The sequence below is a fragment of the Chelonia mydas genome, chromosome 12 (assembly GCF_015237465.2).
Source record: "Chelonia mydas isolate rCheMyd1 chromosome 12, rCheMyd1.pri.v2, whole genome shotgun sequence".
Lineage (NCBI taxonomy): Eukaryota > Metazoa > Chordata > Testudines > Cheloniidae > Chelonia > Chelonia mydas.
The window spans coordinates 10,733,347-10,758,666 of NC_051252.2; the positions used below are offsets into that span (position 1 = coordinate 10,733,347).

General features: G+C 42.6%; 1 protein-coding gene across 1 annotated transcript in view; it reads right to left on the reverse strand.

The window, feature by feature from the left end:
* Window positions 1-5,331: 5,331 nt before the first annotated feature.
* The window catches only part of LOC102942943 (galanin receptor type 1), a 31,000-nt gene continuing 11,011 nt past the window's right edge, over window positions 5,332-25,320 (reverse strand). Inside the window, exon 3 of the mRNA XM_007053984.3 lies at window positions 5,332-5,685. Coding sequence (XP_007054046.2) covers window positions 5,368-5,685 — 318 coding nt within the window. The 3' untranslated portion in view covers window positions 5,332-5,367. The remainder of the gene's footprint in view (window positions 5,686-25,320) is intronic.

Sequence of the window (25,320 nt, forward strand, 5' to 3'; positions counted from 1 at the left end):
AAAAGCAGAAATAACAATTGACTTCTTCAGAGAGGCAGTGGCAACACCAGGTGGCTCAGGCCAGCCCTGCAGGGGCTGCTGGCCCAAGAGGGCTTGTGTCGCTACTGGCCAGAGGGGCCGTTAAAACTTTTTTTTCCCCCAAGCTGGGCATTTGTCCCATTTGCACTTGCCCGAACAGTCCTCTGCGCCCCCGTGGGGTAAGAGCAAATGAGACAAATGCCCAGATTTACCAAAAATGGCATAATGTCCGGGACAGAGCTTAAAAATGGGACTGTCCTGGCAAAAACGGGATGTATGGTCACTTTGGCAGGGTGGACCAGGCCCTAATGCCCCCTGCTCGAGGCCTCATGACCCTGCCACACCTCACCCCAGAGAAGGGCTATGGAGAGAATCCTCCAAGCTACTTAGAGTGGTTGTGTGGGAAACAGCCAATCAGAAAGGGGCTGCAGGGGCAGCCAATCAGGGCCCAGCAGTCTAGTATAAGACGAGCTGCAGGGCCAGTGTAAGATTAGTTCCTTGCTGGAGTTGGAGGAGCATAGATGTTGTGTCTCGCTGGTTAAAGGAGCTCTGTACTGGTGACTGGGACCTGAGGTAAGGATGAAGAACATCCTGGGCTGTGAAGAAATGACCCGGGGAATCATAGCAGCAATGCATCTTAGTTAAAGGGGCACAGCGGACAGGTGCTATCTTTAGGATCTCTGGGCTGAGCTGGGATCGAGTAGAGAATGGGCTCCCCCCCTCCCCGAAGCCACTAGGAAAGTGGCTTTGACTTTGATGCATCCCATATGGGGAAATGAACTCTTTTAGAGGCCCAGCAGGAGAGCTGGGGCCTGAAAGGCCCAGAGAGGGCGAGGACATTGCCTCCAGAGAGAGAGCCTTAAAGCAGTGGTTCTCAACTGGGGTACACAGAGATCTTCCAGGGGGTACATCAACTCATCTAAATATTTGCCTAGTTTTACAACAGGCTACATAAAACGCACTAGCAAAGTCAGTACAAACTAAAATTTCATACAATTACTTGTTTATACTGTTTGACATACTATATACTGTAATGTAAGTACAATATTTATTTTCCAGTTTATTTATTTTATAATTATATGGTAAAAATGACAGTAAGCAGTTTTTCAGTAATAGCATTGTGACACTTTTGTATTTTTATGTCTGATTTTGTAAGCAAGTAGTTTAAGTGAAGTGAAACTTGGGGGGTACAGAATACAAATCAGACTCCTGAAAGGTTGAGAGCCCCCAGTTGGACTGTTTCCCCTGAAGGAGTTTTTATTTCACATACAAAGTGTGAGACTCGGCCAGAGGGCTAAGTCACCAAAGACCTACCACAAACTTAAGATAGTGAATGCAGGCACATGGAACGTTCGTGAGAGATGAATGCGACCCCGTTACAGTCACGCTATGTAAAGAGAGCCTGTAATTCTGTGTTTCGCATTGCAGTCTGTAGTAATAATAATAATTAATAATGTGGTTCTCTAAGACAAATAGGGCACCCCAATCAATTTTAATGATTTTTCAGATCAGGGAAATGCAATGGGAAATGCAGTTAATATAGTTGGACTTCAATAAAGCATTTGTTGGGGTATCACGTGGGAAATTAGTTACATTAGAGAAGATGGGGATTAATAAATGATAAGGTGGGTAAGAAACTGGCTAATGAGCAGAAGGGAGTGGGTTTGCTGAAAGGTGAACTGTTGGACTGGAGGGAAGTCACCAGTGGAATTCCTCAAGGATTAGTCTTAAGGCCAGTCTTATTTAATGTTTTCGTTAGTGATCTTGGTACAAAAAGTAGGAGTGTGTTGAGGCATTGTCAATACAGAAGAGAATCAGAATATTATAGAGAAGGAACTGAATGACCTTGAAGACTGGAGTAATAGAAATGGGATGAAGAAAAGGAGGACTTGTGGCACCTTGGAGACTAACAAATTTATTTGAGCATAAGCTTTCGTGAGTTACAGGTGGACCTTAATAGGTAAATGTGATCCTAGGATGTATCATGCAAGGCATTTCTAGGAAAGTATTAATGCTGTTGTATAAGTTACTGGTCATTGGAATACTGTGTATGATTCTGGTCACCCATGTTCAAGAAATATGAATTCAAACTGGAACAAGTGCAGAGAAGGGCTACTTGTCATGATCAGGGGAATGGAAGGCCTGTCTTATAAGAGGAGACTGGAAAGAGCTTGGCTTGTTTGGTCTAGCAAAAAGAAGGCTGAGGGGATATAATTGGTCTCTCTAATACATTGGGGGGGAGAGGGGGATAAACCTCAGAGGCAGTGAAGAACTTTTTAAGCTAAATGACAGCAAAGGACAGATAGGTATAAACTGGCCAGGAACAAATTCCGGCTGGAAATTAGAAGGTTTCTAACCATCAGAGTGAGATTCTGGAATAGCCTGCTCAGAGGAGTTGGGGCAAACAACTTAACTAGTTTTGAGAGAGCTGGACAAATTTGAGTGGGATCGTATGATAAGGTGGCTTGTGATGGTGGGAGGCAGCCCTGAGGGTTTCTTCTGGTTTATGTCTGATCCTAAAATCTCAGGTGACTGGCTGAAGCCCTGTAGCATATGTGCTGGAGTTATCTCCATTCTCTGAAGCATCAGATGGCCACAGCTGGCAGTGGGACACTAGATGGGGTGTGCTGGTGTGCTGAGGTGGTAGTGAACATTCACTCTCTCAGGTGCTTAGCTGGCTGCTAATTGATCGTCATCTGTGGAGTTGGGAAGTAATTTTTCCTTCAGGTGAGATTGGCAGTGACTTGTGGGGTGTTTTCACCTTCTTCTACAGGGTGGTGTGTGGGTTGCTTGTCAGGATCATCTGGGTCTCTCTCACTTAATCCCTTGTTACTGCAATGCCTCCAGCATTGGCGCTCCTCAGTCCCACCTATTCTCTGCCTGTGGTACATAATAGTTTAGTCGTCTTAGGGGTGCAATTAACCGTGATCTAATTTTTGTTGCTGGCTTGGTGTGCGAATGCTAGAAGGTGTTGGTAGTCTCTGATACACAGGAGATCAGATTAGATGATCTGGAGGTCCCTTCTGGCCTTAGATTCTATTATTTGGTTTCAAACTTCTTCTCCTTTTCAGATTCCTGTTTTCAGTGTTTTGTGCTCCATTAAAAGATTACAAGACTGTCTGATGCTAAAGAGGGAGGCTGTATATTTTTGTTTGGGCAACTACATGTCTCTGAAGGCAAAATGCTGACACTTAATTAGAGCCTGAATCTCTATTCCAGTCCATTGTCAGAGGTTCACTGAGAAAGGGAGCCTGAAATGCATGTGGTGTTTAAATGTCTTTGATCTAATACAAGACAAGGGACAAAGCTATATTGTAGCAGCTTACTTCATTAGCTTCTATATTCAGTTGGCACCAGTCTAATGGAATGTGTTGTTGTCCTTAGGTTTAATGGCTATGTCTACCACCTGAGCAGATGGAGCAGACTTTTTACTTTTAGTGAAGGCTTTTGTTTTGGATTTTTGATACCAGAGTTTGAATCTTCTTCCCATTATTTAGCTATTGTACACAATGGACTAAACGTCTCATTGTGGAATTAAGTTCTCAGGACAAAATTCATCATTCTTCACTGTTGCAAATCTTGGTTGTGTATAGTACATCTTGTAGTTAACCAGTTTAAGCTCCCACCAGCCAATTTGGAGGTATATAGCATCCCCATGTTACAGGGGAAATTGACTCTTTCAGTTACATGAGTTTTGACTCTTGACTTCCAGTCCCATGCTGGAACTACTCGATAATGCTCTTTCTTCCTCATTACACACATTTCCTTGATATCAAGAGTTCTTCAAGGGAAATGAGCGAAGAAATGTAATAAGGTATCCACTATGTGGATCAGACAAGATAATTCTGCCCTCAGGTTATGATGAGGGACAGTGAAGAGAGCCTTAGTTTTTTGGTGTGGTCTTAAGATCCCAGGAAATTTATGAACTATGTTTTGCTCACATATTAAGGTATAAACTATAAAGTGGTAAAGGGTTAAGTGATTGACAGGTATTATAACCATGCTGCAGACATTAGTATATGTTACAGATGATTATAGCAGTAGAAGCTTTTATACGTGGTTATAAGCAACCCGTTTGGCACATTGGTTAATCAATAAACCATTTATTAACCCTTTGAAAACCATACATAAAACCTTAATAAAGGTGGTTGTTGTAATGTTTTGTGAAAAGGATTTTATTTTAAGTCCCTTGAGCAGCTTGCAAGTCCCCCCCCCCCCCCTTCTGTTGGGTCACTTCAACACTGCTCAATCTGAATTGCAAAACACAATGTTTAATGCAATGTTTTCAAATTACGTAACAGTGGAAAAAATAAAATATTCAGCCATACAATGTAAAAAATGAACTAGCATGGCACTTTGTATATTTACAAACACGAGCTTTATACAGCAATAATGCTCAGTTCAGAGGCCTCAGAATGATGGTTGCTATGGTACAGTTGATGCTTTGGCAAGGTAGGCTCACAGTATGTGTACAAACAAAACCTTGTGTAAACAATACCTTTGAACAGAAAGACACTGACACTTAACAATATACTCTTAAGAGTTTTAGTTTTAAATCTCGCTGTCTCCCCCTCGCTGGTCCTAAACAGACCAGCATTAGAGACAATGATTGATGATGTTTTCCTGAATGTAACTGGTACTAACATTCAAACCAGGAAATATGCAAGGTGATACAGAGCAGACAAATATAAATATTCAGACCTCTGAGACATAAATTGTGACTCTAGTCAGTTACATGAATGCACTGAGCTTCTTTTACTCTGTCAAAGAGGGCTAGGAAAACCTGTCATGAAGAAGGGAGACCCAGTCTCAGCAAATTAATTAAAAATAAATGCAGCTCACATACACTAGAAACACTGACATCCAGATGTGATTTAAGATACAACAGTAGCATTAGAGACTTTGCAACAAGACATTTTCCTAACTATTTCAAGCCATCTCTCCCAATACTTTATCATTAATAAACCACATCCCAGTTTGTATTCAGCTTGACTGCTCTTTGCAGGACACAGAACTGAATTATTTTCTTATCAGATATAAAACTCCACCTTCCATCTAAACTTATGCCTCAGCCTCTTTGTGTGAATCTGGAAGTATTTAGGAGCTTGTGTGGTGTGTTTGAGCACTTCTGCTATATAGAATCTAGTGGTTAGCAGCAGCTGTTCCTGTGTGAAGTATGCTAACAGCTGCATTAAGGAATGGCTCATGATTCCATTGACATGATGAATGAATCACTCTTGAGGCACTCTGCTCCAGAATCATATCTATAAAAGTGGGGTCCTCCCCCTCCCCATCTTCTCTGTTTTTCCAGTACATTCTACTGAAATGCATTTATTTTTTATGCCCAGGTCACACGTTAGTCGTTGAGTGGGTGGTAGAAAAGTTCTCCAGGCGTATTCTCACAAGCTTCTCAGCAGGAGTTGGCCGCAGGAGGAACCTGCAGGTGAAGACTTGTCGGCAGGCCTTGCGGAAGTTCTCCGAGAGGAAAGCATAGATGATGGGGTTAATGCAAGAGTTCCCATAGGCTAAGCAGTGAGAGATGATGCGAAAAGTGAAGGAGATGTTGTTCAGGGGAAACTGACCAAACTCTGCCCACATGGTGATAATGTGGTGTGGCAGCCAGGAAATCAAGAATACAGCAACCACAAGTAGCACTGTCTGCGCTGTCTGGAAAAGACAAAGCCACGTGTTAGATACAGCCAGTGCTAGAGATGATCTGTTTTGTGTATGAATTATAAGGTTTCTTTTCCCCCTTGCCTGCAGCACAGGCCACTGCTGGACCAGTGATCAAATCCAGTAGGACAAATCCTATGCTTTCAAAATGCTAAAAACAATACCACATTTAGTTCTGTTTCATGCTTTTCTTTGAACTCTGCAGAGCATTAATGTTACCACTATGCAGATCTATAGTGCCTGCCTTTCAAAGCTCTCTGAAGTGCTTACTAATAGGTACTGTATGCAGTGGATCACTTCACCCATCACTGAAATGCAGCAGCTGTGTAATGAAACACAGGAACACTATTTTGGATAGGTGGAATGGAATTGAGGTGGACCAACAGACCCAGGTTAAATAATGAGATTTAATTACTTCAGGTCAGGACCTTGGATTTTTTTTTATTCTCTGAAAGAAATTCAAGCCCCCATAACCCTTAATACACTGCTGGAACTCTGGTTCAATATATTCTCAGAAGGAAGAATGCAACCTGATAGACCACCACCCTCGCATCTTTCTTCATGCTTTCAGGTTGCCTCCTAAATAAGTTGTCAGGATCTTCATTCCTACTTGTAAAGGCTCACTGACAGGAAAAGAGCTTTTGTTTTTTTAGCACCAGCTGATAATTACTGTGTGTTAGCTAGCCCTCTGTGGAAACAGAAGACAAGGCACTTGTATTTTACTGCCATGTAAACTAGATGAGGTCAAGCCCAGAAGGAGGTACGGTGCTGACCTTGTTTAGCTACCTCAAGGTAAACCCTTCCAGTGCGTTGTCTCTACTTAGCTCACTGTAAAATTCTATCACTTGTGTGTTTTTTCCCTGTAAATAAAAAAACAAAACAAAAACTTGAATTGAAGACAAAGCCTTAAACAGGGAGGATGGTCTTCTAGCCCAAACACACTTGGACTTGGGTAACAGAGGTTCTGTTTTCAGTTCTGCCACAAACTTCCCATGCAGTCTTAGGCCAGTCACTTAACTATAACACGAGGAACCAGTCTATAAAAGTTGAAATAATACTCCAAAGACACAGGATAAACTTACTGAAGTGTTTTGAGATCTGTGTCAGTGAAGGTGCTGTAAAAGTGTTAAGTTATTACTGTGAAATCTGGCAGGATCGTCACCCATGCTGCTCGGAGGCAATGAACACCCAGTGAAATTAACAAGAAATTAAGACTTGAGGAGAAGACATAATTTGCACAATGCATAACCTGTGGAACTACTGCCACGTGAGAGGCCAAGGGCCTAGCAGGATTGAGAGGATGAGACTTTTATATAAGTTGTAGCAGTTACATTATGTAGGATCAAAATTGAAGTGATACAAACCTGTATCATAAAATAAGCCAACCACATAAACTTAGGAAGAAACCTACTGCCTAATGGGCAGGTTATTACATACAAATGCAAGAAAACATACAAGGTGCCTTCCTAGAAACACATCTACTTTAAGCCACTGTCAGAGACAGAATACTAGATTTCAAGGAGAATTGGTCTGTTCCAGTATAGCAGTTCATATGGTATGTCAGCCTGCAATGATCTGTACAGTAAGCCATTTCTCCCCAAAACTTTGAAATATCCTTGAGCTCACTGAAAACAAGATATGGATAATAAGTTGGTTATTCTGAATTACAAATAAGACAGGGCAGAAGGAGATATTTCCTCACTAGCTCACAGTATCATACATTAAGTGATACTAACCAAGAGAAAAAGAAACGTGGTTACAAACAAAACAAAAGTAAAAATATGCTTTCTAGGGTCTAAAACTTAATAGTTTACAATCCTGGTCTCAGGCAGTTTCTCATCTACAACCAATTCTCAGCATCTTCACCCACCTGGCTAAAGGATTCCAGGAGAGCTGGCCTCTTGCCCCTTAAGTGATGGATAACTGAGGGGTTCTCTTCCCTTCTAATAGTCCAGTAAACCTTTCAAATGTATTCTTTTAAAGTGTGTCACCAGATAAAATTCTCCCATGCTGATGTGCAGAAGCCATGCTGTCTTCTTGAAAACCAGCTCGTCCTACTGATGTGATTACTTTGTTTACCTTAGATGCAAATGTGTTTTCGTTGTCTCTGGCTTACAAAGCTTGACCCGGTAGACTGGTGAATCCACTTTTTTTTGTCTAGCACAAACCTGTTTATACGCTCTACTTAGAGTGCTTAGTCTGACTATATTTAAGGAACATATTTTCAGGACACTTATGTAACTCTTTATGCACTAACCATACATACATCACGCAATATTGTTAATAATTAAGGCTACAGTTTAGTCATGGAGGTTGTGGAAGTCACGGAATCCATGACTTCCAGCGAGCTCCATGTCTTCAGCCTGCGGTGGTCAGGAGCTGTCTCCTGCCGCAGGGAGCTGCGGGGTACCCCTACCGCCTGTGCCTGTCCCCGGAGCTCCAAGCCTCCACGGGCAGCTGACGCCCATTTAAGCACAGGCAAGTCTGCCTGCTGTTGGAGAAGGGGGGTAACAAGGTGACTCAGAGTCCTGGCTACCCTGAGAACCGTCAAATATTCTACTAAGCTTTTGAATTTTACAATACTGCATGCTCTAAAAAATTTACTGTAGTTATCTGCTGTACTGTAATTTTATAGCATTTAAGACCAGAAGGGACCATTACGTCCTTACATCTTGGACTGAGGTAGAGTTTTTCTAGAAAACCTGAGTTTGATAAGTAGGTGATTAATGACACAAAGAGAGATGTTTAGTGATTTAAGGCTACCTGTTTTGCCATTTTGCAGCAAAAATACATGAATAAGGGGGAGGAGTTAAAATTGTACTGCTCTTTAATTTCAATTGAATGTTCAGAACCAGGAGCCTAATTTAGTTGGTTAACTTTTGAATTTAACGTCACTATGGAACTGTTCTGGAAAGCAGAGGGGGAACACATCAATAGATGCCTAAGCTTACATTTTAAAAAGTTACTAGCCCTTTTTCCCTGCACAGAGACCCCTCTCAAGTCTCTGTCCGTTCACTTGGGAAGTTTGTCAGTGGAAACAATTTTCCACCAGAAGGTTTTGAAACTACTGGGGATTCTCTGTACCCACAGACTTCAAGGGGTCCACTGGAAGGAGAATGACACCCTGATCTCTTCACATCCAGTTCTTAGCCTGGAGTTCTACAGGCAGGGAGCCCTGCTCCTCAGACTTATGCAAAGGGAGCAGAGCATGGGGATGGTGATAGACTGAGGGGGCACATTTCCCTCTGATTGGCATCCTGAGGTAAGCACAAATGGAGAACGCTAGCAAGGAACAGAAGGCTTTTTGCTCCCTAGCCACATTATGGCCAACTCCTGTATAGGGGTACAGAGAATTGGGAGATCTCTTTATGTTTTCCCTACCATTAGCCCTTACGCAGAGCCAGTCAATCTGGCCTCAGGAGTCTTCAAAAAAAAATAGGAGGGGCAGTGGTGTTTGAGAAATTGATCACGATGATGTCCATCTTCAGTTATCTGTTCCAGTCATTGCTGCACTACTGCATCAACCAGTGGTGAGAACATAGCCACAAGTATTTCACACTTGCAGAAATATAGGAGTGTGTTTTTTGCCCTTGCGACCCAGGGAGCTCTGCAGTGCCTGTCCTAGGCAAAGGAATGCATTTCTCCTGTTTCCCTGTGTTTTCAGTGTAAATTGAACCAGGTAATACCTCAGAGAATGGTGAAAAGTACATCTATATATAAGGTAAACAAAGCCATCAAGTTAATTAACGGGGAGGAAGCCCACTTAATGATCACAAGAGGGGATAGGGCCTACACCCCCAGGAAGCCTTCCTGTCTCATGAAACAGACAGACTGTGAAATATAAGCAGAAAGAAAAGGCTATTTTGGCATCCATCACCTAGGGAACAAAGGGATAGCAGTGCCCTTTGAGCTCATGAAAAGTGGATCCTCGTGGCCAGAAAACCAGAGAGTAACTGGAACTGACTATAAGCGAGCAACTGTTTAGACAAAGATTGTAACTTGCTGAAGTTAAGTTTTAGTCTCTAGAAAGCATGTTTTGTTTTATTGTAACTGGGGAGGAAGAGGAGTTGATCAGCGGGGCTGGCACACCCCCTGGAGTACCCTTGCAGACCCCAATTTGAGAGACGCTGCCCTGGGCAATTTGTTCCAATGCTTAACCACCCTGACAGTTAAGTTTTTCCTAATGGCTAACCTAAACCTCCCTTGCTGTAATTTACGCCTATTGTTTTTTGTCCTATCCTGAGAGGTTAACAAGAACAATTTTTCACTCGGTCTTGTAACAACCTTTTATGTACTTGAAAATTTATCCTGTCGTTCCCCTTCTCTTTTTCAGCATAACAAACGCAATTTTCTCAATCTTTCCTCAGAGTTCATGTTTTCTAGACCTTTAATAATTTTTGTTGCTTTTCTCTGGACTTTCTCCAATTTGTCCACATCTTTCCTGAAATGTGGAGCCCAGAACTGGACAGAACCTTATCAGTGTGGAGTAGAGTGGAAGAATTACATCTGGTGTCTTGCTTACAAAACTCCTGCTAATACATCCCAGAATTATGTTTGCTGCTTTTTTTTTTTAAACAGTGTTACACTGTTGACTTATATTTAGCTTGTGAGTCACTATAACCCTTGGATCCCTTCCTGCAGTACTCCTTCCTAAGCAGTCATTTCCCATTTTGTATGTATGCAATTGATTGTTCCTTCCTAAGTGAAGTACGTTGCATTTGTCCTTTATTGAGTTTCATCCTATGTACTTCATACCATTTCTCCAGGTCACTTTGAGTTTTAATCCTATCCTCCAAAGCATTTACAACTTCTCCCAGCTTGGTATCATCCACAAACTTTTTTTGTATACTCCCTATGCCATTATCTAAATCATTGATAAAGATATTGAACAGAGCTGGACCCAGGACTGATCCCTATGGGACCCCATTTTCTGTCCCCTTCCAGCTTGACTGTGAACTACTGCTAACTAGTCTCTGCAAACCATTTTCCAACCAGTTATGCACCTACCTTGCAGTAGCTCCATCTAGGCCAGGGGTTCTCATAACAAAATTTTTGGTGGCCTCAGAGTGCAGCCACCAACTCTCACTGATGGACGCTTTGACAGTTTTTTCCTAAAATAGTTAATTAACTTTAGGGAAAACAAATGTCCAATCACAGTAATTTATATAGGGGTGTTTTTGCAATCTCAGTAATAACATAAAGTTGTCTCCATTCTTTACTGGCCCTAAACAGAATAGAAACACAAATAAGGTGCTTTGCATGTTCTTGTCTTTTTGTTGTTGTTTCTTTTGCTTTTTTGGTTGTGGGGTTTGTTTGTTTTTTGTAGACTTGCTAGCTAGTAAGTTTGCTTCTGTGAAAAGTGATATTTGTATGTTTGTTAATATCACTTTTCACAGCAGAGGCTAGCTAGCTAGCTGGGAGGCAGTGAAAAGTGATATTAACAACTACGCAAATATCACTTTTCATAGCAGACTTACTTAGCCCTGGCAAGCTGGGGGACAAATTAAGTGTTGGATGGGAGGTGGTAAGGAAGACAGTGGGGGAAAGGTGATGGGATGTATGGGTGAGGGGCCAAGGGTGGCAGCGGGGGCCAGGGGCAATAAGGGTGTGTGTGTGAGCCTGCAGGCCAGTGGCCGGGGGATGGAGCACACTGCTGTGTAGCCAAAGCCCCATGGTCGGAGTTCGTGACCAGAGCCTGCCACCATGTGGCCAGAGCCTGCTGCTTGCCACACCAGGGCTGAGGCAGGAAGCCTGAGCCCCAACGCCTCCTACATTAGTGGCTCAAGGTGGGGGGCAGAGCCAAATCCACCTTGCAGCCCCAATTTCTCCCCCATCACCAACCAAGAAAAGCCGCAAGAAAAGCCCCGGTGGCTGCATGCAGCCATAGTGGCTGCATTTGAGAAACACTGATCTAGCCTGTATCTCCCTAGTTTGTTTATGGGAAGGTCATGCAAGATGGTTTAAAAAGCCTTACTAGAGTCAAGATATACCACACTGACCACTTCTCTTCTATCTACAAGGCTTGTTACCCTGTAAAAAACCCAAAACTATTAGGTTGGTTTGACATAATTTCTTCTTGACAAATCTATGCTGACTGTTACTTATCATCGTACTATCTTCTAGTTGTTTGCAAATCGCTTCATTATTTTCTCTATTATCTTTCTGGGTACTCAAGTCCTATGTTAACAGGCTGATGTGTGCTGTCACTTTGGAGGAAGCAAACTTAACTTCTTGGGCATGGACACTGCAGGGGAGACCGTTTTGGGGTGGCTTGGGACAGGAAGGGTTGTTGGTGTCACCCTGCAAGGAATAGCCAAGGTGGTGGAAGTCAGTGTGAGGATACTGTGAGCAGGCTGCTGGTGTCAGGGCTCTGAGCCAAAGCTGCACAGCACCCAGGGTTACAGGGCAGGCGGTGACAGAACCCCAAACCAGTCTGGGTGAACCCCCAAAGCATCACAGTCCTTCTACCATATGCTGTCCAAATTAAGTTAAAGTAACCAATTTTTTTAACCCATAAAGGGAAATGGAGGGCATCTTCCCCTCCAAATGCATAATTTTAGTATTCTATAATTATTTACACTTTTTAAACCACCTTAATACCTTATGCAACATTGTTTATATACAGACAGACATTGAGTTGTCATAAGAGCACAAAAAATGATGTAGCAGCAAAACAATGCTGGTTAAAAAGCCAGGTCAGGTAAACCCAAGCCTGCATTTTGGCTTGATAATATTTAATGCACTGGCCTGATGCAACTTCAGTATCCAGTTTCACTGTTCTTTGTTAACACAGATCCTTATTATGTGTTCAAGTGGATTACATGTAATTATTTTCCTAGAAAGGGGATAATTTTCTAGTGAACTGATTAAATGACGCCACTTGTACTAGTATATCTAGCGGTTCCTCAGCGCACTGGAGCAGCATCACTATAATCTCTCTAGTATTTCATGTGAAATTGGCAGAGGCTTATTATGTTCCTGCCATTATTTGAAATCTTTAAATAGAAATATTTGAGGAGGCAAAAAGGAGCCAGACCTTTAAACTCCACTGAAATACTTTGTATTAGAGCGACCCCACCTCCCTGGGTGCTGCCCCAAGGCATCCCTGATCCTTATGGCCCCACGCTGCACCCCTCTAATAGCCCTGGTCTCTGGATGTTCAAATTCAGCCTCCAGGCGCTGAGCGTCTGCAGTCCAGCCTTGAGTGAAGCTTTCACCCTTCCCTTCAAAAATATTATGGAGCATACAGCACACGGCTATAAGCATAGGAATATTGTCATCGGCCAGGTCCAGTCTCCCATATAGGCAGCACCAGCAGGCCTTTAAATGGCCAAAAGCACACTCCACAGTCATTCTGCACTTTCTCAGCCTGTTGTTGAACTGCTCCTTGCTGCTGTCAAGGTGCCCTGTGTATGGCTTCATAAGCCAAGGCATTAAGGGGTAGGCAGGGTCTCCCAGGATCACAGTGGGCATATCAGCTTCCCCTATGGTGATCTTCTGGTCCAGGAAGAAAGTCCCTGCTTGCAGCTTCCTGAACAGGCCAGTGTTCCAAAGGTGCATGACATGCACCTTTCTGGACCAGCCTGCGTTAATGTCTGTGAAACGGCCATGGTGATCCACAAGTGCCTGGAGAACCATAGAGAAATACCCCTTCCGATTAATGTAGTTGGTGGTCTGGTGCCAGCATTGGAATTGCATGCCATCTATCGCCCCTCCGCAGTTATGGAAGCCCATTTGTGCAAAGCCATCCACAATGTCACCCACATTGCCCAGAGTCACAGTCTTTCGGAGCAGGATGCAATTAATGGCCCTGCACACTTCCATCAATATGAGTCCAACAGTCGACTTTCCCAGTCTGAACTGGTCAGCGACCAATCGGTAGCAGTCTGGAGTAGCCAGCTTTCACAGTGCAATTGCCATGTGATTCTTCAATGACAGGGCTCTCATTCTTGTGTCCTTGCGCCGCAGGGCTGGGGCAAGCTCTTCACACAGTCCCATGAATGTGGCTTTCCTCATCCAAAAGTTCTGCGGCCACTGCTTGTCATCCCAGACATGCATGACGATGTGATCCCACCACTCAGTGCTTGTTTCCCGAGCCCAAAAGCAGCGTTCCACTGTGGTCAGCATCTCCATGAATGCACAAGCAATCTCGTGTCGTAGCTACTACACGTGGCGAGATCAATGTCGAACTCCTCCTGCCTTTGTAGTTTAAGGAATAACTTCACTGCCACTCGTGACGTGTTAGTGAGAGCAAGCAGCACATTGGTCAACAATACGGGATCCATTCCTGTAGACCGAAGAGGCAGAGCACGCAATACACAAACCGTTGAAAGATGACGCCAAATGCAGATGGAAGCACAGGGATTGCTGGGATGCGAAGCAATGCATCACAGGGCACTGGGACAAGACCCCCTCAACCTTCCCACAACTCTTAGCGGCCAAAGAGGGAGAGGTGCTCTGTGAGATAGCTGGCCAGAGAGCACCGCTCCAAATACCCATCCAAGTGCTGCAAATGTGAACACACTGTTGCACAGGCAGCTCACTGTGAACACACAACAGCAGTTTCCCTTCAGCGCTCTCTGAGCGGCGCTGTAACTGCTGCGATGTAACTCTGCCAGTGTAGACATAGCCTTAGTAGCATTTAACCCACCCTGGTCTGCCTTTCTGGGAAAGCAAGCAAGACTTCCAATTTCATTCTTGTGATGAGACCACGGAATTTCCTAATGAGCTCCCAGCACTACGCTCCGACTGTGAACGTTGTGCTTTGTGATTACAACACTTGATAAGAGAGGGACTACAGCACTGTGTTGTCCAAAAAAGTTGTTGAGGGCCTGTCGCATGAACACCTCCTACTGCTAACCAACACAACTGTTATATTTACAAGTATGCCGGGAGCAGTGGGACGCAGCACAGGTGTCAGTCTGTCCAGAGAAGAGGAACACACATGGTGGTAGCGGGGAAAGTGACTGCTAACTGCTCTCACACTTAACTCTGACAAGCGTGTTCCTAACAGCAAATTTATAGTGGTGTTTTTAAAAAAAAAAAAAAAAAAGTAATTGACTACTTAAACCGAATTGAAAGGACATAAGGGTGGAATAGTTCCTCTCCTGCCAGAAGTTCAAATCAGTGCCAAGCTCCAATAGGTGGACTTGGCACAGGGAGATTTTGTGAGGGATCAAAAGGATTCTTCCCCAAGGTCTTGGCTGCTACAGCTGTTCTTACCACCCACACTAGAACAAGGGGCAATGGCAGAAGATCTAGGTAGTGGCAGGTCTACACCCAGATTTGGGCTCCGTGGCACGCAGTAGTAGACCTTCCACACCCACATGCACTAGCTCTCCTGAAGATTTAAGTGGAAGGAATCATGTCATGAGACTGTGTCCACATATAGATGAGATCTGAGAGACTGGCATTCCAATGTCAACCTTGAGCCTATCACCATCCTGCAATATTCAATGTAATTTGGTAACATAATATTTTGAGATCCCCTTTGTTGAGAGCTGCAATAGAAGTGCAAAGTCACAAAGTCATTAAATAAGCCTCACTAAGTCTGAGGCACTGTGTGTACTACAGTCCATGTTGTGCAAGCGTTACTTGCCTCCCACAGGAGTGAGTCTTTTGCAGGAACTCAAGGTAATCTCAACTCTCAAGGAGTCTTCCTACAGGGCAGTCACTCAGGTGATGTGCGCTGGACACCCATTTTACAAATGGTGACTTGATCATGGTTTCAGTCAAGACTGGTGGAACTAGTAAAACCCATAGGTCATCCAGCAGGCCAATGGCCATGTTTTAATTTTCTGAAACCCTCCCTGCTCCTACCTAGACTGTCAGACATCAGGATAGCAGGACTAGGAAGGATGTGGCTGTTGTACGCCAGTTCACTGGTAGCCATTAGTACTGTAAGAAGTATTTATTAATGTAATGAATTGTCAGATTTTACCACATCCACCATGGTTGAATGCCCACATCAATCACTGAAACTCAAGTCCTGGCCTAGCAAGGTCTTGGGAAAAACATGGAATGGATTGTTTGGCTGGGCAGGTATCAGGCTCCAGGAAAAAGCCAAAGAACCAGATTTTGCTATTTACTGATGAAAATCTGGATTAGCTCTGGATATACATTTCAAGGAAAATAATATCATAATTATAGATCTCAAAGCACTTAAAGGAGGCCAGTGTCATTATCCCCATTTCACAGATTGGGAAGCTGAGGCACAGAAGGAACCTGGAATCATAGAAATGCAGGGCTGGAAAGAACCTCCAGATGGCATCAAGTCCAGCCTCCTGTGCTGATGTAAATCTAGACCATTCCTGACAGGTGTTGTTCCAATCTGTTCTTAAAAACCTTCAGTGATGGGGATACCACAACCTGCCTTGGATGTGTGTTCCAGTGCTTAACTATCTTTATAGTTAGAATTTTTTCTCTAATATCAAACCAAAATCGCCCTTGCTGCAAATTAAGCCCATTTCTTCTTGTCCTACCTTCAGTGGATATGGAGAACAATTGGTCATAGTCCTCTTTATAACGGATATTCACATATTTGAAGACTGTTACCTGGTCCGCCATCGATCTCCTCCCACTGACACAGCTACCGTTTCTCATGGAGGCAGGAGTTATTAAGCTGACGGGAGAGCTCTCCCGTCGGCTTAGAGCGTCTCCCTCCAGCTTGAGGGCTGCCTTTGGAATAGGAGACTGAAAACACTTGAAAATCAAGACTCTAAAGTGACTAATATCCATCATGTGAGACCCTTCAAAGTTTCCCCCGTGCCCTAAGTTTGAAATGAAGTATCTGAATAGAAAGACCTTGAGATGTATCTCTTACATTATAGCCATGGATGGACTTATGCTGTCAAGTATGCTGAGCTCAAGTATTCAGTATGAAACACATCTCTGGGCTAGTTTCAAAGTAAAGCTGGAACTGGATACAAGACCCTTACTCTAAGCACTCGGTGAGAGCACAACACACATGTACATGGAGATTGTGCAGAATCAAGCAAACAATTTGCTAATCAGCCCACTTGGTGGTGCACAGACAGTGACTTGTCATGGTCTGTATAATATATATATATGTTGTTACAGAGTTGTAGGATTTACTTGCGTTATGCAGGAGGGCAGCTGGAAAGGGACTTTCTGACAATCGGCAAGATCCACAGCTAAAGTCTCCAGAAGTAAAGGAAAGAATACATTTTACAATAAGCTGCTGTTATCAGACCTGACTTATATTTGAGTTTGACCTCATTCAGTCAGGACGGGTACAACAATACATTACTATCACTTTCTGGAGAACGTTCTGTCCTTCAGGAACATGATCAGGTTTTCACAAATACCTTTCACTGGGTGGGGAAAAAAAGGCTCATGCCGATTTTGCTGCTTCATGATGTGTAAAAACTTTCTTGCTTGTCTTTTATGTTTAAAAAGTTGGGTCTTGCTGGCCCTGAAGAACGAGTGCAATTATAACTTTGCAAATCAAGACCAAAAACTAAGCCTTTGAGGAGAAGGGGATTTTTATTCTCTGTTTAAAACACTTCAGTTGTGGGGAATTAAACAGATGTTAAATTAATGAACCGTTAAGAGGTTTAGAATGTTTCAGTTTCAATTATGTGAGTGTTGGTGGAAGCAACACAGATCAGAAAAGCACAGCGACTGTATTAATACTGTGTGCACCTTCAGAAACTCAGATATGAATGAAATTCCAACATAATCATAACCTGACAACTGTCTTGAATTCTAGAGCAGTCCTTCAAGTATAGGGTCAGGCACATAAAGTGAATTCCCAAAGAACTTGTTTTGGTGGATGGATAATTGGAGATAAATATTTTGAACAATGTCAATCCCGATGGTTATGAAAGGAATCTAATTAAAACTAATGAAGAAAAATGTAGATTTAATAGCAGTAAGATGTGTAGAGCATTTACAGCTCTGGTGACCAGTTTAACCAAAATACTAAATCCAGTTAGATAAATGGAAATAATGAAGTGGAACTGCTCTACTTAAACAAAGAATTGTGTAAATGGGGGAGTTCCTATACATACCATACACAACAACATGGTATTATCCAAACTTGGTATTATCCTTTCAAAACAATAGCTATGCCCTCTGGTATGACTGTACTTATGAACATAAAATGGCTTTTCTTCCAAGTCCCTCTTTATTGCTTTCCCTTCCCCAGAGAGATACTCAAGCTCTCTCGAAGCTAGATTCTAAGGGTGAGTTGGTAGAATAGTGCTGCAAATACCTTGCAAAGTTCTAAAGTCTGGCGGTGCTGGGACTTTGCACAGTTTGCTGAAGTGGAAAAAGTTGCTTGTCTTTTGGGGAAAGAAAGTTCCCCATCAGTAAAATAGGGGTAGTAGCACTGCCCTACCTCACAGGGATGTTGTGAGTTTAAATGTGTTAAAGATTGTGAGGCTCTTGACTACTATGGTAATGGAGTCCATAGAAATACCATAAATAGGATAGCTGAGTAGCCCAGTTTTATGTCTCATCCAGGGCCAATAGAACCTACTACGAATAAGTTCCAGGGTCCGCTCCATTCCTAAATGTCCAAAATCATCATGCAGAGCCCTCATGACCAGGGTTCTGTACTCTTTTGGTAGCACTAATTGCGTTCGTTGCTTTTGTCAAGAGTCAGTGGTAATTCAGTACATCACTCTCTGAATCAGTTTTAGTTTGTTCCATTCTCTCCCTAGGCGGGACAGGGTTATAAGGCCAGTAAGATGGTTAACTTATGATGCACCTGGGGTGACTAGTGAAGAACCAATACACTTAGCTCACAGGCTTGTGAAAGACATAGTGGGTTTCCTGAGGTCCTTCGGGGGAACTAATGAATTTGGTATAATATGGAGTGTGATTTGTCGGGATGACAAATTCTTGGCTGGAGGGCAGCAGAACTGGACTTGGCATATCCCTATGGAGGGACTCACCTTCAACTAAATGGCACTTGCTAGGCAGGGGACATGGATTCCAAAGCCTAGTGAGTTGAGAGAGGGTGGGAATAGGTACTTGAACCTGGTGGTGTGGACTCTGCTTAAGGGTCATAGGAACCACTTGACCCTTCCTCTCTCCACTGTGTAATAAAAGAGCTAATTTAGACTCAATTGAGAGTCTTGTTACAGGCTGCAGAGCTGAAATCACTGATACCGAGGACTAAGCATTAGACCTTCTGTGGGACAGTGTCTCTGATGCAAGAGGCTGCCCAGTGTGCACCAGCAGTGAGGTTCCCCCACTGAAAGCTGAAATCACTGAGAGCTTTGTAAAGTGGTGGGCCCTGAAGACATCTCAGTGAGCAGTGGAGAGGGCCTGAACAGAGCCCTACAGAGAGGCATGGCAATTGGCTGGCGGAGAGGGGCAGCGAGTGAGTGTCCGAGTAGCGGAGCATGTAAGGTACCTCCTTACCCGCTCCCCCTATACCCAGGGTGGGAGGTGAACTCTGCGGATGAACCTCTGAACTCTCAATCTGCACTGACCAAGGACAGCAACTGTGAGTGGGGTGCAGAGAAGGGACTTTTGGGTTGCTGGACTTAAGGACCTGAGGGGAAAAGGACACTGCCCAACTTACTTGGGGATGGGTCTTTTGCTCATGGTTTGTGTTTGAGCCCTAGTTCGGTGTTTTCCCAAATTAATGCTGAGTTACTTCCCTCCTTTTATTAAGTTTTTTGCTATACTCAGACTCTGTGCTTACAAGAGGGGAAGTATTGCTTCTTAGAGGTGCCCAGGGGGTGGTGTGTAATTGTCCCAGGTCACTGGGTGGGGGTTCGAGCCGGTTTTGTGTTGTATTGTTGAAAAGGAACCCCTAGATAATGAACCCGGCCCTTGTTGCTGCCAACTCTGACAGGCAGAATGGATACAGCTCTGAATGGGAAGCCCAGTGCTCCCTCTGGCACGCCCAATCCAGGCATTGCCCGCTCTGAGAACATGAGGTCACCTAAGTAGGTTTTTTTTTAAACAACTAAACCTGGTAATACCTTCTGCACCTCACCCTTTGTTTTTAACCTTGCCTTTCCTCTCACTACTAGTAGATAACTGATAGGGACTCAGCACAGCCTCCACTTCTCTTTTGCTGCTTTGCATGCTTTCCATAGGCCTTCCCACCCAGCTCAGTCTCAGTATATTCGATACAAGGTGTTTGAGTAAACAGTTTGCCTTCAGCAGTACACCCTGAACATCAAAGTGAATTGAAAGAGTGCTCATAAATATTACATTTGAAAACTTCTCTCAATTACTTCATGATTTGATGAGTGGGAGCATGCACTAATCATTTTGGAAGCTAAATGGAATAGAGGATGATGAACAAGCTTTGTACAATAAGGATCCATTTTTTGTTCAGAGTACTTCATATTATGTATAGCTCTCTAGTACATTGACATAAAGGATTCTAGCTCTGTGAATGTTAGGAGTTGGCAAAAATGCTGTATGAACAGTATACGTCAGAGACCCTTCAATGAGGCAAATAAAGCATAAATTTGGAGACAGAGAGGGTTTGCATCAAAGCTGCCCTCAAGTATGCAGCAATTTTAGTTTTAGTTTTTCAAATGATCTCAATGAGTCTAAAAATAAACCCTAACTATATAACTAATGCACATTTGCCACTGTGCACAGCTTTGCCCAAATATCGGGTACTATTCCTCCGCTATGATTGCACATAATAGGCAAGATGTCAAAGAAGAGAATCAATTCAAAGAGCAGCAGTGAAGAAGCAGACACAAGAAGACCATGGAACTTCATATTGTGTGGGGAGAACACATAACAAAGGAATGGAGGAAGAACTCAGGAAAGGTGCCAAAACAGCAGATGGAGAATCTCTAGAACAGAAAGAGGCAGCATATGTTGGATGAGCAACAAACATTTAGCGATATTGACTGTGCCAGAAAGTTTCTAAAGGGAAAAGCAGAATTTTTCTAAAGGACATTGATATATACTGCTACAACCATCTGCATTGTTTAAGTGATAGTGGAGGGAGAAGGCTGGTCTGCACTGATATAAGTGTCCAGCACTATTATTGTACTTCACAACTGATATCAACTTAAATCCATTATTACATAAGATGTTTATCAAGCTGGTGTAAAAAAAATAAATAAAGTCAAGTATTTACTTGCCTATTTGAAGAATATGAGCAGCATTTTATGAATAACCATTTTATCAATTGTTTAATGTCTCTATTAACAATTACCCTAGATCAAACACCTTCTCCCATTCTGATTTGTGTACATTTGCTCCATCTGGATTTAGATATTGATCTGAATTTCACTGGCGAGGCCCAGCTGAGATCTGATGCCAAATCTCAACTCCTTTCTGATCTTTCAGGTCGTTTGGCTAGAGAGCCAAGTTTAACAGCTCAGGACCCAGTTTTTAGGTAGCTTTGAAGTGTTCCCCTCCTGCACACATTCATGCACATGAACTTATTAAGTCAAATCAGGGGGCTGATCCTTTGTTAGAGATGGAGGCAGCTATCCCGCCTAAGCGTCTTCTCCTTGATCTCCTTGCCTTCTTTTCAGTGATGATGGACACAAATTCCACTAAGGTCACTGACAGCTGCAGATATTTTCAGGGTGCTAGATAATGCCCCTGAAAAGCATGGAGGGGAGTCTCTGACCCAGCATTGAGCTCCTGGCAGCAACGACTGGAGTTCCACTGGTACGTGCTCTGAATGGTGTCCATTGGCACCTGCTTCCCTCCTTATATCCCTTATGCTTATTTTCCTTAGTGGGCTTTTATGGTGTATTGGCTGTATCCTGCCCTCAGTGTGTTCCTAATCTGAAAGAATATTACATATGGAATCCACAGTCCAAAACATTGATAAGATTAACAGTGTTAAACATCTCATTACGTAAACTATTGGAACTTGACACTTAGCAATGAGTTTTGTTTTAAACAGTAATGCAGGCTACTATGCCCTGACCACCTCAGGTGAAGATTTGCTCTAGTAAGCATGGCAAGGTTTTAGGCCTGATTCTGAAGCCCTTAATCATGTCTGGACTCACTGAAGTTAGTGAGACTTGCATGAGTAAAGGTTCACAAAGCCAACCCTTTGTTTTCCCATAAAATCAAAAGGGATGGTTGGATTTTAAAAATTATTTATTTTATTTTATTTTTGCTGGTTCTGCACAGGGGAAGAAAAAACATTGAACAAAACCACTCTAGCTAATAATGGCTGAAATTATGGTAGTCAGGCAGCAAGGCAGAAGGGAGTGATGGTTGAACCACTAACCATGGAGTTAAGATGACTGCACTTTGTTTTCCATCTCAATGTGCTAGCAGAAGATACAAATCAAGTCTAGACATAAAACTGTCACCTCATTCAAAGAGACCATGTTTTTTATGCTAATTTTACATTTGATAAATCAAGGCAATTATGCTTTGATCACTGTGAAATTATAAGCATATTTTATAGAAGTAGCGGTTCTGCAGCTTCCAAATTATACTTAGACTTTCAGACATGAAGCAAGCAGCTTTGTGCAGACAGCTTGAAACAAAATAGTAAAGTGAAAGCTGTTCATCTTTTAGAGTTGTTGCTTTTTTTTAAGACCAGGTTTGTAATAAATCCGCTTGTCGCTCTACCAGACCAATTAGTTATATAAGAGGGAAGCTAGTTTAATAAAAACTACAAGAAGTAATTCAATTTCTATCAAGGCCTGTTGTGAAGTGTTCTTTGCAATACCTACTGTGCCAGTGGCTGACACGCTACATGTTTTAAATACATTTTGAAAGAACATGCAAGAATTGAGAACGCCTGAGAGAACTACCTAGTAGAGACTGCTTATGAGGGGAAATGAAATGGCTGAATCAAACTGGGAAAGAAAATGACAATCCAATCCTGCTTGTGAAAAGAAGGGAGATGTGAGAGCACTTGCTGAGTGAAGAGTGCCAAAATGAGAAAGTAAAAGGTGTCATACCACAAGACAGGACTCACAGTGAAGAGTAAGTTTGATTTCATGTTAAGTACTAATAGCATAAAAATGGGTGATCACTTTGTGACACTTTTTCTCAAGGTGCCCAGGACTGTATGTCACTGTTTCCGCCCCCCCACATAGTGAGAGAGAGACTTGCTGATGCTAACCTGGGTGTCAGCTCCCTGACACTTTCAGTCTGTTAGCCACCTAAACCATCTCCTCAGGGATCTGCCAGCCCTTTCTTTGCCTTGCAGGTTAACACTTGTTGTGCCCCAGTCCTCAGGCACCTCTGAAGTGTCCCCTGTAATATTCAGCCCCTGTCACTGGACACTCACAAGACCTATTAGGTTTGCTATTTCCAAGAGAATGGAACACACACCGTTTGATTGGTACAATTTGGGATCAGGTCCTTTATCACATCAGAGCATTGACATACAGTTAGTGAGTTTATTATCAAAGGGTAAGAGATATTGAGTAGGGCTAATAGTGGTAACAGAAATAGTTACATCTGAAACAAAAGCAAAACATGCTTTTTAGAGTCTCAATTTAGCTTTGCCAGGCTAAAATCCTTGTCTAAAGTAGTTTCTTACCTAAAGCGATCTTCCAGCATCACAAACCCGCATGACTGGGATCCACCATTCACGGGTACAAAAGCACTGTCCTTTTTGCTCCCTCAGTGATGGATAACCAAGAAGATGTACACTGCAATCACACCACGACTTTCTATAGCAGGAGCTACTGCTGCCACTCTATGGTATGGCACACATTTTTAGAGTGAGACGTTACCACACTTGTGTGCCTCTCTGAGCATTTTACTGCTATCTTTGCTATTTGCTACACCCTATTTTTGCTATTTGTTCCACTCTTCACACTACATGTAGTTTAATCAGTTACTGTTTGAAAATTCAGAATAACCAGCCTCATTAGGTCCTATGAGCCTTTTCAAATTGCCATGATAGCATGGCAAATGGAAACCCTGTTGACAAAAGGTAAGAAAGCAGAGGAGAGAGGAGTAGGATAAAAAAGAGTATCGGCAAGGTGATTTGTGTATTTCCTCAGCACCTACTGAATAGCATCTGTTTACTCATGTTTCTGATTCAGCTTTCAAAGCTATGACTGACGAGTGGAGCAGTAAATTTAGGGTAAGGAAAAGAGTCTCATGGTCAGAGTAAAAGAAAAAGAGTCTTTTAGCTTTTAAATGGTGGAACTATACCTCAAGTCAGAAACTTGTCCAGTCACTGTTACACTCGCCACCATAGTTCACTTTTGTAAGTAAGAAAGTTCCTGAATACCTAGACAGGACTGGCTATAAAAGCACTATTAGAACAAATACCTAATTCTAAGATAAAATGGATAATACAATGCAGTTAGCAGTATATTTCTAATAGTGGGAAGATAGCTTGCATCTGAAATGAGCAATTTAATGCAGCTATTAAAAGCTAATTATGAGGGGTCAAAGATCCCAAAGAGAATTATTCTAATATAGTTTCTGATCTTCCTTAGCTTCACTTTTGGAAAATTAAGCTAGTTTCTCATTACCGAGCAGTAGGTAAACAGAATTCCCAGAAAACTGGTTGTGTATATTACAGTACTTCTAGAGGATATGTTTACAAGTCATTTTATACTCAGCATTACGTTTTCAAACCCGGATGCAGTTGGTACCCCTTCAAGTCTGCACAATTTCACACATAACAGGGGTAAAAGTCTACACAAGTAACTTACTAAGACTTGGATTGTCAACGGTTTGGGGCAGGGATCATGTACGTACAGCACCTAGCTACAATGGGGCCCCTGGGCAATATTGCAATGCAAATAAACACCACACATACGTAACACTGACCTGATATAAGCTTTTTCCAATTCTCAGTCTCTTTGGGCTGTGAACAGTCAGCACCTTTCCTCCTGCAGGGTGGAGGTCTATACCTTCATACCCAGTATTCCTCCTTTGACAATGGGCAGGAGATAAGCTTTGGGTCATAAGTTTTTGCTCAGATAATTCATGCAGTTTCATATCAAGAAAGAGCAAACCACAAACCTAAATCAGTGTAACTGGAGAAATCTCTCACCGCAGATGGGAGAGTGGCAATTGCTCAATTTGCAGTAGGACAAATGATACAATTCTAATGCCAATCCATTATGTGAAAGGAAATCGTGTAACTCAATGGTCCAACGTAAGGAGGAATTTGGCCTCTGATGTCCAGTCACGGCAGGCCAGAAAGTTCAGACTTTGAGCATTTATGCTAATCTAGCTGACCACAGGTAAGATAATGGGGATGCTCTACTAAGTAGAAAGAGTTGTTTGCCTAATCATGGAACAGCAGTGTACAGGGCACATACAGTACCCAAACAGATTGAAGTTTCCCTGAAGTGAGTTTGCTACTGAATACAATATATGGAAAACCATAGCTATATATAATGGAAATAATAAGTGCTACATATAGTTAAATGAAAATGGTTATGATGATTATGTATTAAAGCCCCAACTCAACAATTTATTCACATAAAAGACTGGCAGAATCTCTGCAATATCTTTAAATTATGTACTGGTGAGTCAGCAGCTGGTTTTGCTGTCTGAATCAGTAGAAATGCTGAGTTACAGGTCTAAAACTCAACTAGAATGTTGTTTTAAGCCTTCGTAAACTTGGAGTTTCCACTATAACTATACCAGTGTCATCAAATAATGTATTGCTGTGTTAGCCCATCATTTAAAACTGAATCTGCTTTTGAACAAGTAGATCCACTG